The 11607-nt window shown below is 40.1% G+C and overlaps 1 protein-coding gene across 1 annotated transcript in view; it reads right to left on the bottom strand.

The window, feature by feature from the left end:
- The window catches only part of LOC125005676 (lymphocyte-specific protein 1-like), a 31946-nt gene extending 20855 nt beyond the window's left edge, over window positions 1-11091 (bottom strand). Inside the window, exons 1-2 of the mRNA XM_047581196.1 lie at window positions 10915-11091; window positions 1336-1476 (exon numbers count right to left, since the gene is read on the bottom strand). Of these exons, the coding sequence (XP_047437152.1) occupies window positions 1336-1476; window positions 10915-10973 (200 nt within the window). The 5' untranslated portion in view covers window positions 10974-11091. The remainder of the gene's footprint in view (window positions 1-1335; window positions 1477-10914) is intronic.
- Between the last annotated feature and the right edge of the window lie 516 nt (window positions 11092-11607).

The following is an 11607-nucleotide window of genomic DNA, read 5'->3' on the forward strand; positions in this document are numbered from 1 at the left end:
GCAACTTTCTCAACTCACTGGACTGTGAAGTTGAACCTGCTGATGAGACTAATCAGTTCCACTGGAATCAGCTCTGCAGGTTATGAAGCTGTAAACATCCAGTCTGTGATGTGAAAACTCTGCTGCAAGATCAATAACCAGTTGTCTAACAGGGCGTGGCACTGATTTACTAAATGATTTATAAAACATTACCCAACTTAAACGGACTCAGCTCGCTAGGTTTTTTCGTGAGGTGAAATCTTTTATAATAATAATTTTATAAAGTTATAAATTGTAATGACTTTATAAAAGTTACAGTTTAACAATCATAATGTTGAAGTTGTTAGTGTGAGGTCGTGGGGAAGGGAGGATGGAGCAGCACACAGGCGATGCAGAAAACCATCATTATTATTTAGACAAGTCACAAACAGTGAGATAAAGGAGTCTGTTATGATCTCATAGTTAAAGGAATAAGAGCACTAACAGGGTTTGGCAGCTTTTCAAGGAGCTTTAATCTCCTGAGACCCAAGCATTTGTTTGCAATGTGTCTTAACTTCTTTAAGATAACGTTAAGATGTTTGGGTATTTTGAACTATTAGGACTTAAAAAAGTACAAAACCAATGTAGACTTTATTTTATTGCAAAAATAGTTTTGGAAACGATGAAATCCAAACGTCCTTAAACGTGTACTTGTGAATTTGTTAATGTGTTGCATCAAACTAGAGAAGTTAATAAGAATAAATTTATTAACCCTTCGCTACCAGTTCATGGCAGACAAAAGTGTCTTTTTATGAGGACAACAGGTCTAAATGAAGCAGAATAAGAAGCTGAAACAAATCTAAAATGTAATGTCCACATATGAGGACGCCGGGTCTCAGGAGGTTAAAGTCATAAAAAGTATCTCATCTGACAGGCCTCCCTGAATAATCAGTAATTTGTGCTGAAGTCCAGTTAATGTTTTGCTGTTAGTGAGCTGGTAGGAGTTAACACTGACAGTTCACAGCATCAGTCCTCAGAAATATCCACCATAAAATGTACATCCGCAAACATGCAAAACATTCTGCATCATCAAACAACCTGCACCTAAAAATACTGCATCAAGTAAACGTCATTTCAACATGTTTTTAATAAACATTCTCGATTAATGTTCTGGGTTTTAACATCCTGAATGAGGATTCTCATCCCTCAGGTATCGAAGGCTAAAATGTCTGGTTCCATTAAACTTTATAGACCATACATATAAAAACACGTTGAGACTATTTACAGCAGAACCTCAACGATCTGGTCCTGGTGTGTCGATGATGAGCGGGATGTGGGAGTAAAGTGTGTTGCGGTGCGACAGCTTGTGTAACTCACTCTGTGTTGTGTGTATTGTTGCTGTGTTGCGGGGGTTCTGGCCAGGACGGGCTCCCCTCTCCCCTCTGCTTCTCCCTGGCTCTCCTCCGCCGCTCCCTCTCCACCTCCTCAGCGTCCTCCTGGCTCCGCTGCGCCGTCACCCTGGAAACAAACTGACTTATTATTATCATTATCATTATTATTATTCACGGATAAATGACGTCACCTGTGAATGGAAAAGTCCAATTTGAGACCTTTAACCTCCTGAGACCCTGCGTCCTCATATGGGGACGTTAAGTTTTAGGTTTGTTGCAGCTTATTCTGCTTCATTTAAACTTTTCTCCTCTTAACTAGATACTGGTTGGTGTGAAAATGTGATAGCAGATTCACTCTGCAGCCGATCATGCAACAAAAGTGAAAAAATGAACAAAACCTCATCAAATTTCTTATTTTGCAAATTCTGTCGGTAGTAACGAGCTATAACTTCCCTAATTAGCAAGTAGGCTACTCAATTGAGGACATTGGGACTTAATTATTTGAAATTCTGATTTTGCGCAGCCATGTTCAGACATGAAAATTAATAGTTTATTTTGTCACATATGGGTGACTTTATTCCAATATTGAGTGAAATAATCCCTGTGTCCACACATGAGGACATAATTCTTTTCCTAAAACGACTTCCTGTTCAAAGACGATGCTTAGTTTTTATAGTTCTAAGGTGCTACTAATCCCAAATGAAGAGACATAGAGAAATAAAAATGAATCCAAACTAAATCTCAGGGCTCAGGAGGTCAAATGTTTTCTTTTGTGTGTTGAAGATCCCAAAATTTGAAAAGACAGCAGCAGTAACTGGACTCTTCCTCTGTTCAAGGATCTTTAAGGTCAGAAAAACCATCAACCTCACACACACAAACATTCCTTCTCCTCGTTGCATCAGAAAACCTGCGCAATTCTGTCAGATGGGAATAAAATCCTGTATGATTTATACACATATTTCTAAATGCATTGTGACGAAATGGCTGTTTGTTTTAGAATCAGCTTCTATTTGTTGGAAGCTTTGATTTGCTGGAATTATGGCTGGTAGGATTTAAGAACAGCGAGCCTTCAGATTTGTTGGAAAATCACTAACATGGACGAAACTAATCAGATTTCATGCAAGTCAGTCTATTCCTGCTAGCTCCATCTTCGCATATGCTACGTGGCTAAATGTATATGCATGTCTGTCTAGGCTCCTTGCAGTCCAGTTCTTCTAGATCTTAGACGCAAAACAGTTTCTTTCTGTAGTTTTGAGTCTGTTCACAAGAGCTTTTTATCATTATTTACTATCTCTGAGTGCTTATCCTGCAGCCATGCAAGGGCTGGAGTCCATCCTAAGTGGAATTGGGCAAGAGGCAAGAGGGAACACCCTGCGCTAACACAGAACATGCAAACTCCACAACAACAGAAAGGCCAGCAGGTAAAAAACCCAAAACCTTTGTATATCTCCTGAAATATATCAGTGCATCAACATTTCCTTTAGTTGACTCCTGAGCCTGTAGCCAAGTGTGTGTTTCCTGTGTTTTCCAACCAATTTACTCGTGCATCGTTCACATTTCTCGTTTGTTAACGTTTTTCTCTTGCAGCAGCGAGACGTCTCGATGGAAAAGTATGAGGTAATAATTTAAAATTCACGAGAAAGTACCGGTTCTTTCACGAAACGCTCATTTGCTTCTCCGGTCCTGATCCGCTTTCGGCCCCCAGTGGGCGGGACTTGACAACAATAACTCCTTTTATTGTCAGAGCACATCTGGTTGAGTCCGAGCCAGCTGCTGTGTTGTTTCACTTAATTTCAATCTCTAGAGGAACGCGGAGGATGAGGAGGTGAAGGAGGAACTGAATGGAGATACAGGGAGAGACTTTAATGCTGCTTCTCGTCAGACAGATGATGGAGGGCTGGAGTAAATCCAGTCAGGAGATTAGAATATTGGAAATATTCAGCCTTCTCCAGAATGGGATATTTTATTACAGCTTGAGTCAGAGTGATGCAGATCCAGCAGAAGGTAGAGATCTGTTAGAGACAGCAGCTGTTACTGTATCCTGCTGCAAACAAAACCACGTCAGTGTGGATTTGCATATAGAGCAAGTAAACTGAGAGTTGTGGCTACGCATTTTAATTCCAGGTGTGAACACAGGTACTTAAAGCTGGCCACCGGTGATCGGATCGCCCAGGTTGGATGTAAAGGAACATGGCCTCTGATCATACACATAACATGACCACCTTCCTAGTATTGTGTAGGTCTCTCCCGGCGCCAGAGAATAGACATGGGCCTTCTGAGGCTGAGATACTTGATCAGTTTGGGATCTGGTGAAATTGGAGGTCAGGTCAACACCGTTTTTTGAGTTGTTCCCAAAACATTTGTGTATGTGCATCCTGCTGGTGTCATTGGTTCGGGGTGGCGGGGGGGTGCCTGGTCTGGTCTAGGTGGGTGCTACATGTCTGAGTAACATCCACATGAATGAATCTTAAAAGTTTCCCAGCAGAACACCGAATTGTCACAAGATGGTTTAAATGTTATTGACTTCTCCTGTCAGTGGTCATAATGTTGTGGCTGATCTTTGTATTATCAGTAAATGTAGTCAGTGGTGTGTTTAATCCTAAGATTTCCAGAACTGTAGCTTTCCTATAACATCTTAAAACTTACTTGTCTTACTTACTTACTTGTCCGACAGACATTTTATTAAAGCCTGATTAGAGCAATTAGTCCTGATTAAAATAAAGGACTAATAACATCTAATCAACTACAAAGCCCAGTTAGAAAAACTGGTGGCACTATTCTAACCTCCTCTGGAAACCGCAGAGACTCTGACTGTTTGCTGAATATCACTCCGTCTCTAACAACATTTGGCACCTGGCGCCGATGTTTCGAGCGCGTTCTGCCTCCAAACTCCTGGCAGCTGGTAAACTCTGCCATTAAAAGCAGCTTGTGAATTCAGTGATGATCACAACAGCATCATGGAACAGGAACCCGCCAAGCCCTGCAGCTTGTTTGTTCTCATTAAGAGAGTTCATAAAACACGCACACCATTTGTCGTTTGTTGATCAGTTCAGTGCAAAACTCTATGATTAATCTTCGTGTCAGAAAACTTAGGTTCATCAGACCGGATGAAGTCACTGCAAAAAAAAAAAATGTGCATAAAAAGAGTAAAGCTAAATATAAGACGGTGCTGATGAGAGCACTGATCTGCTCTGAGTCACTGTGGTCATTATTATGTGGGTGAGTGACCTACATAAGATCATACTCACTAGAGATGAACCAGAGCCTCATTGGCAGCAGTCAGTCATAAATTGATCGGATGTGTCCCAGGCCTGTTTCTGCTTCTCGGTCAGGATATTTTTTTGGATGGGGGGGGGGAAACGGATCAACGAGGGATCAGGTTCGATCGTCTGGACCTCATCACTGCTGCTTGAAGGAGAACGTTGATGTGTCTCAGGCTTTAGCCGCGTAGCTTCGTCGTAGCTCATGTGAAACAAACGATTTCTCCAACGCAAGTCAACAGTTAATAATTTATTGCTTTAATGCAATCGGATTAATGTCGGCCAGTTTATGCAGAAGCTTTGCCAATAATAAGAACAAAATATGAGTCAGAGAAGACAGCGAAGGGAAAATGAGTCATTAGAGATGGGCCAAAATTGAACATGTTGTCATTTGGTAAAATTGTGCAGATGAAGTGATATTACACTGAGTTTTTATCTTTAAGGTCATAAAAAAAATGTTAGCAAACGACATTCAGAAAAGATTTGAAAAAAAGAGTGTAACTTAAAAGGATCATTTAAAAGATCTTTTATGGAACGTTGTGTTTCTGGGAAAGGAATTAGTTTATGGAAAAATGTGAACAAAGAAACCGAAGAATCCAAATGAAAATTTACATTTGAAAGAACAATTAGAGCCGGTTTGTTCAGGAAATATGAAGTAATATGTCAGTTTGATTGTTACACCCACTGTGCATGAAAGGTCCACTAAGATTTATTTATTTATTTATGTTTGTATGACAGAATTTTACCTAAAAAGGAACTTTATTTTATTTTATTTTATTATTATCATTATTTTGCTTCTTATTATGTCGTATTTTTTCCATTTGAGTTGTTTGTAAATTGATTCTTGGGCTAAAGAAAGCAAATGATTCTTTTCTTTGCTCCCCTTCATTCAGATTTCTGTTTATACTGAATTGTTTTGTTTTAATCAATGAATGCAATAAAAAAAAAAACTTTAAAAAATACTTCAGTTATTCTGAAACCCACCATCCTTCTTCCTGTTCACTCCCGTCTCCTTAAAATTAGACTCACGGTTTTTAATTAATAGGGAGACGGTGACTGATGAGGTCCTACGAGTCAATGAAGTCACAGTGGATTTTTCTTTTTATAAAACCACCACTTGGTGTTTCCCTGAATTCCCTCAACGTTGAGTAATGTCTTCTATATTTGTACATATTACACCATTTGTACTTTAGCGGTGGTTGAAATGGAGACGCAAAAGTGTTTGCACCCATTTCTGCATAATTATTTTTTCAAACATTTGTAGACGTCCTAAATGTGGACAAAGAGACAAATATACTTCTGTTTGTTCATTCAGGGAAATAAGCCAATGCAAAATAGTGCACACCTCTAGGGATACATATTAATATCCATCTGTTCAGGCGTGTTTCCGGTCAAATGTAATGAGACTTGTTCTGTTTTAATATAAAAAAATAAGAGACAAGTGTAAGATGGCACAAACAGAGAGGCTCAGGAAAACCTCAGACCTCAGAGTTGTCTTGGAAAAGGTCACAAAACCACATGGAAAAGAGAATAAAGAGAAATAAAATAAAATACAAGAACATGATGAATGTTTAGGAACAAGTCAAAGTTCTGACATTTAATCCAATAGAAATGTTGTAGCATCAGTTGATGAGAGGAAACCACCAACATCTCACAACTGAACTGGTTCTGATCTGAGGATCAAACTCCTCCGACTGATCAGACGTTACCACAAACATTTAGTTACAATAAGGCTAAACAGATATGAACTAATAATGTGCATAAATCTTTAGTCCAGATCTTTTATAAATGCTCTTAGACTTTTAAATCTAAATCTCTGGTCCTACATCCGTCCAATTAACCCCTGATTTCTTATATGCACTTTTTGCATTATTGTTCATTTTCTGTTAACACACTGAGCAGTTGTGAATTCATTGGAGACACAGGAGGACGCCTGCATGTTATCTGCGTGCTGATCATTGTTGAATGTTGGTTACCGTCTGTGTATGTACACATGGACGGTGCTGATTGCTGTCAAACTGAAATACCTTCAGGACTTGTGTCGTCTTTACACAGAAATGTAGCAAACACTTGTACGCTACTTGTAAGTGACACGACATGCAACAAATGTTTGGTTAGCTGCGAACTGAGCCGCGGACGTTGCGGTTATGTGGTCTTGGCCGCAGAGGAACCATAAAAATAGTTTACTAATGATGCAGACGCCGTGAGAGGATGTTTCAGCAAAACAAATAAAAATGTTGTCAGTGAAACGGCAAGTATGCACACTTTAGTTCGATAGAGAGGAGCCATTGAATCAAGTGTTTACGTGGTTACGTGGAGCTAATATTTAACTGATCCTACATTCCAGTGAACTCGTGTTTAAAGCTCAGCTCTGTCTCTTTCTGGAGGGGACGGTGGGGGACAGGTGGGACAGACCTGGACTGAGTGAAGCCTCATCACACACACACTGAGACTGAAACAGGTGGAACAGGAAACACACTGACAACCTCCTCTGTCGTAGAAATAATAGAGACAAGCTGCTTCCCTCAAGACGCTGTGTTGCATCTCTGCAGGACAGTCTGGACCACGCGGTGCGTTTAGGGTCTGCTGGGACATTTAACACGATGCCCAAATGCGAAGCGAGCAAATTACGGAGGGGATCTGTCTGATATGCATCACTTTTTCCACCATTTACACAATGAGGCAATGGAGGCCTGGAGGGGAAATGGCATTTTCTTTTCTGTGTGTGTGTGTGTGTGTGTGTGTGTGTGTGTGTGTGTGTGTGTAGTCGAGCAGGAGGAGAAGGGGAGGGGGGGGGGGGCGGTGCGGGGGGGTTCAGGACCCAGCCAGATGATGTCATGGCCATTAAGGAAGTTGCTGCTATAAAAGAAGCCATTGAACTCAGAGCTCAGTGTCATATTCGGTGAAGTCACACAGCAATGTTCCACCACTCAGAGGAAACAAGAAGCTCTCTGACAATGAGGAGCTGGAGGTTTTGGAGAAAATAAATAACACGAGGAATTAAGCTCCCGGGTCGGCAGAGACCAGTGAAGTTACAAATAACGACAGTTAAATGGATGCATTTAACCCAATTATCAAACCTCCTTTGAGGACGTCCACATTACAGTCAGAGAAGACAGATCTATGTGAAAGTGGGAAACACATTTACTATTCACTCAACATCACTTCGAAACGTTTCTTCCTTGTTCACACCTTGAGGCTGAAATCACTCGACACAAACAGGATCAACATTCTTCCAATCACCAGTAGATGTGTGATCACAAACAGACTGTAATCATGTGAGTTTCAGATGGGTGACACCCACAGATGTTCCTGTTTAAACCCCGACCCCCCCCCCACAGTCCTTTACAACTGAAGAAGATACTTTGATGAAACGTCTTCGAGGAACTCTATGAGTCCAAACGCAGCTTGTTTCAGCTTTGGTTTTTGTTTGTTTTTTTGAGGGAGGTTGGAAGAGGTTTAAGTGGGAGAATAGTTTGTGTATTCTCTGTTTTGCAAATCAATGTGAAAACAAAGCTAAAACAAAGACAACTGGATTCAGGGACTCAGGGAGTTTAGATATTGATTTCATATGCTGTGCCCTGATCTGCACCAACTTTATCCTCAAATCCTTTAAGAACAGAGGAAGCTACTCGGATGAAACGTCTTCAAGAAAATCTACAAGTCCAGATGCAACTTGTTGCGTTTTGTTCCTTGGATATTAGTTTTTGGTTGGGGATCTGCCTGAACAAGCTCGGTCCGTGTGTGTTTTGGTCATAAGAAAAAAGATAATAAAAAAAACAAAAAAAATTCAAAAATTCAAATGGAAATTCAGGGCAGTTTTCTTTATTGGGTCGAGAAGGGATTAACTTTTTTCTGCTTCTAAAACAAAACATAAAATCGTTAAAAGACAGAAACAAAAAAACGCAAGTTTTTTTTTTTTTTCATATTGTGCGACCAGAAGTTTTTTTCAAAGTAAGAGTGTAACAGAAGTTGATCGACATGGATCACTGTTGTTTTTAAGAATCTCGGTGGAGAGGACATGACTGCAGAAACTAAGCTATTTCAAGTAAAAACTGAAAATATAAACTATAAAACTACATATAATCAGGGAATATTTAGCTACTAGCTTACGTTACCTCTTTTACCAAGTCAAAAATCACGTCAAATAAGGCTCCAAAGACATGTTAGCCTGGACTAGGGAAACCACAGATAGAAGTCTTATATTTGAGCTCTCTTGGCATAAACACACTACTGTCCACATACATGCTCTTACTTTGAAAACAACCACTTCCGGTTTCAAAATGTGAAAAAACGGGAGATTTTTGTTTCTGTCTTCTTATGTTTTGTTTTTAGAAGCAAAAATGAAAATCGACTGTCTTTAAAAGTTTTGTTTATGCCTTCTCCAACCTGATACAGAAAAATGCCTGAAATTTCAATTTTTATTTTGGAATTTTAAGATGAAAATCAAACAATCACTCCATTTTTTATTTTTTTTAAATATGATTTTCTGAACGGAAAATCCAATGACCAAAACATACACTGACTGAAAAAAGCTCACATTTCTATCACGTTTCTATGATACTTTGAAAAGGTTCTTGGTGTCTTTCCATTAGTTTTAATTCCTTTGCGTTTTCCCACCTAGGGTTACAGTTAATAAGTTTTAATCATTGTCTGTATTTTGATTTTATGCAAAAAATATAAAAGTCTCTGAGCCGATACGAGAAATATGAATTCAAGCTTTTGTTTTCAGAGCCATTTTCTATGTCAACGTTTCCTGTCAGTGTTTTAGGCCTGAAGATAACACTTGGGGCTAAACAAAACAATTCTTTTCACAAAACATTAACCTCAAACTGAGATTTATGATAATTTTGTAATAAGACATTGTAATTAAGTCAATGTTAATTGTTAGATACTATAATGAAATCCAGAATGAGAGTTGTATTTACTCTTTCTCCTCTCAGAATCTTAGTTAACGCTCATTAACTTCGCCTGATTGACACCTGCCTCAACCAATCACACTCTCCTGCTCATTTTTCCCCCACAAATTTAGATTTTATCTCTTTAAACTCAATCTTCAGGAGCATGATACAGATACTAATGTCAAGTTTTCCTTCAGATCCTTCAGTCCTTCAGATTTCATTATGAGACAAAGTTTTTCTGACTTGGAAGGAAAAATAATTCCACACGCAACTGTTCCTAGTCCTTCAGCCAGTGAGCAAACTAATTCATCTTGACGGTTCTTTGATGACGTCCATGTTGCTCCTCTGTTAATCTCCAAATAAAAGCCACCCAGACCGTTGCAGCAGCATAATCAGTTCCCAGCGGAGAGGCTAGTTTTTCCACAGCGTGTGTGAAGTCCGAGCGTTTTCTTCCATAACAATCTATTTGTAACGTTCAGTTTCTGTCGCGAGGGTGTTAATTACAGTTTTTATGTTTTGACACTGATCTCATAGTAACAGTGGCCGCACGTGTTTCCAATATTCTGCCTCTACAGGAAAATGACATGAACGTTAGAAACACCTCAGTTTGACGTGCAGCACCTTGAACTGGGCAGAACTGAGTCTAAGCGTCAGCAAACGTAGGTGTGTGTATATTTGTTAAGCTAGGTGTTTTATGTCGCTGCTCGTGGGAGGTTTAGCGTCATGCGTTACATATTTTAAGTGCACGTTTTATGCGTTTTATTAGGTTTTATGATCGGCTTCATGTGTGTGTTATTTGGCTGCAAGGCAATAAGTCAGAAATAAAAAGAAAGCATTTCCACTTTAGTGCTGCAGCTTTTTTGTTTGTTTTGTTTGTTTTACGGGAGACATAAAATCTAAATTTAGTCGGAGGTGACAGATTCTGGGCGGAGGTGGAAAGAGAGGGTTCTGTCAAAGCGAAGGCCTCCACTAATCCCCCGAAAAACAGGCCCCTCGTTACACCTCCCCGGCTCATAAAGAGGCTTTAAAGCTGCGGCCTTGGCCCACGGGGCATCAAGTGGCAAGAATATGAGTTCATATTACTTGTAGTTGTGCAAATTCCAAATGAAAAAATAAGAGCATTAGTTTAGAGATGCTACAAGTCTCAATTCCACACCACACTGCAAATATAATTAAACATTCTCAAATTAAAGCCTGGACTAATCAGCACAGTTAAACGTGAGTAAGTTAATTTCTCTTCTCCGGTTCATTAATCTTTCAGTGTTTAGTATTTAGGCTGCAGGAAAGATGAAATGAATCCTGCTCTGATAAATAAAATTTAAAAAAAGTCTCAGTGAGCTGATTGTTGTCCTGCAGGTACGACCCTGACATCACCCCCTCCCCGCTGTGATGTTTGCCTCTCACCTGATGAGGTTCTGCAGGAGCTGTCTGCTGGAGCTTCTCCTCCTGATGGGCTCGGACATGGTGGACCGGGCTGCTCCTCCTGGTTCAGGTCTCGGTCTCGGACGTCTCCCTACAGCTGCTCTCTGCCTCTGTAGCTCATGTCGGCCTCTCTCTTCCTTTCTCTCTCTCTCTGTTTAGTCACAGATCTCTCCTCCCTCCATGTGGTTTTCATTGAAGCATTTTGCACCCCCCCTCTACTCCCCAGCCTCCTCCTCCTCTCACCATAACAGGGGTCATGTGACTCTCCCAGGGGAGAAGTAAGATGATATCATATGAGTGGACTGGGGACAACGTTATATTGATGTGTATTGTATTTTGTGAGGAGGGGGATCAGGCCTGGGGGGGGCAGTGAGTGTAAATACGTTGCTCAATACGTGCACAGAGTCCGGTCTTGTGTCCTGACTCCACACAGCCTGAAAAACAGCGGTAGGTTTCATAACTTCAAATGTCAAAGGTCAAACTGACTTCTGGTGATTGCAGAAGTTTTTTGTTTTTTTTTCTTTTAGTTGCACAGAAATCTTCTGATGGTTTCACACTATTATTCCGTTCTGATTGAGGGACTAAGAGATTTAGTGTTTAAATTGTTTTAACTTTGGTTAGGTTCATGTTCATGAACGTTCTCTGCAGCAGCTTTTCCCTGGGAGCGATCTGGGG

The sequence above is a fragment of the Mugil cephalus genome, chromosome 3 (genome assembly GCF_022458985.1).
Source record: "Mugil cephalus isolate CIBA_MC_2020 chromosome 3, CIBA_Mcephalus_1.1, whole genome shotgun sequence".
Classification (NCBI taxonomy): Eukaryota; Metazoa; Chordata; class Actinopteri; order Mugiliformes; family Mugilidae; genus Mugil; species Mugil cephalus.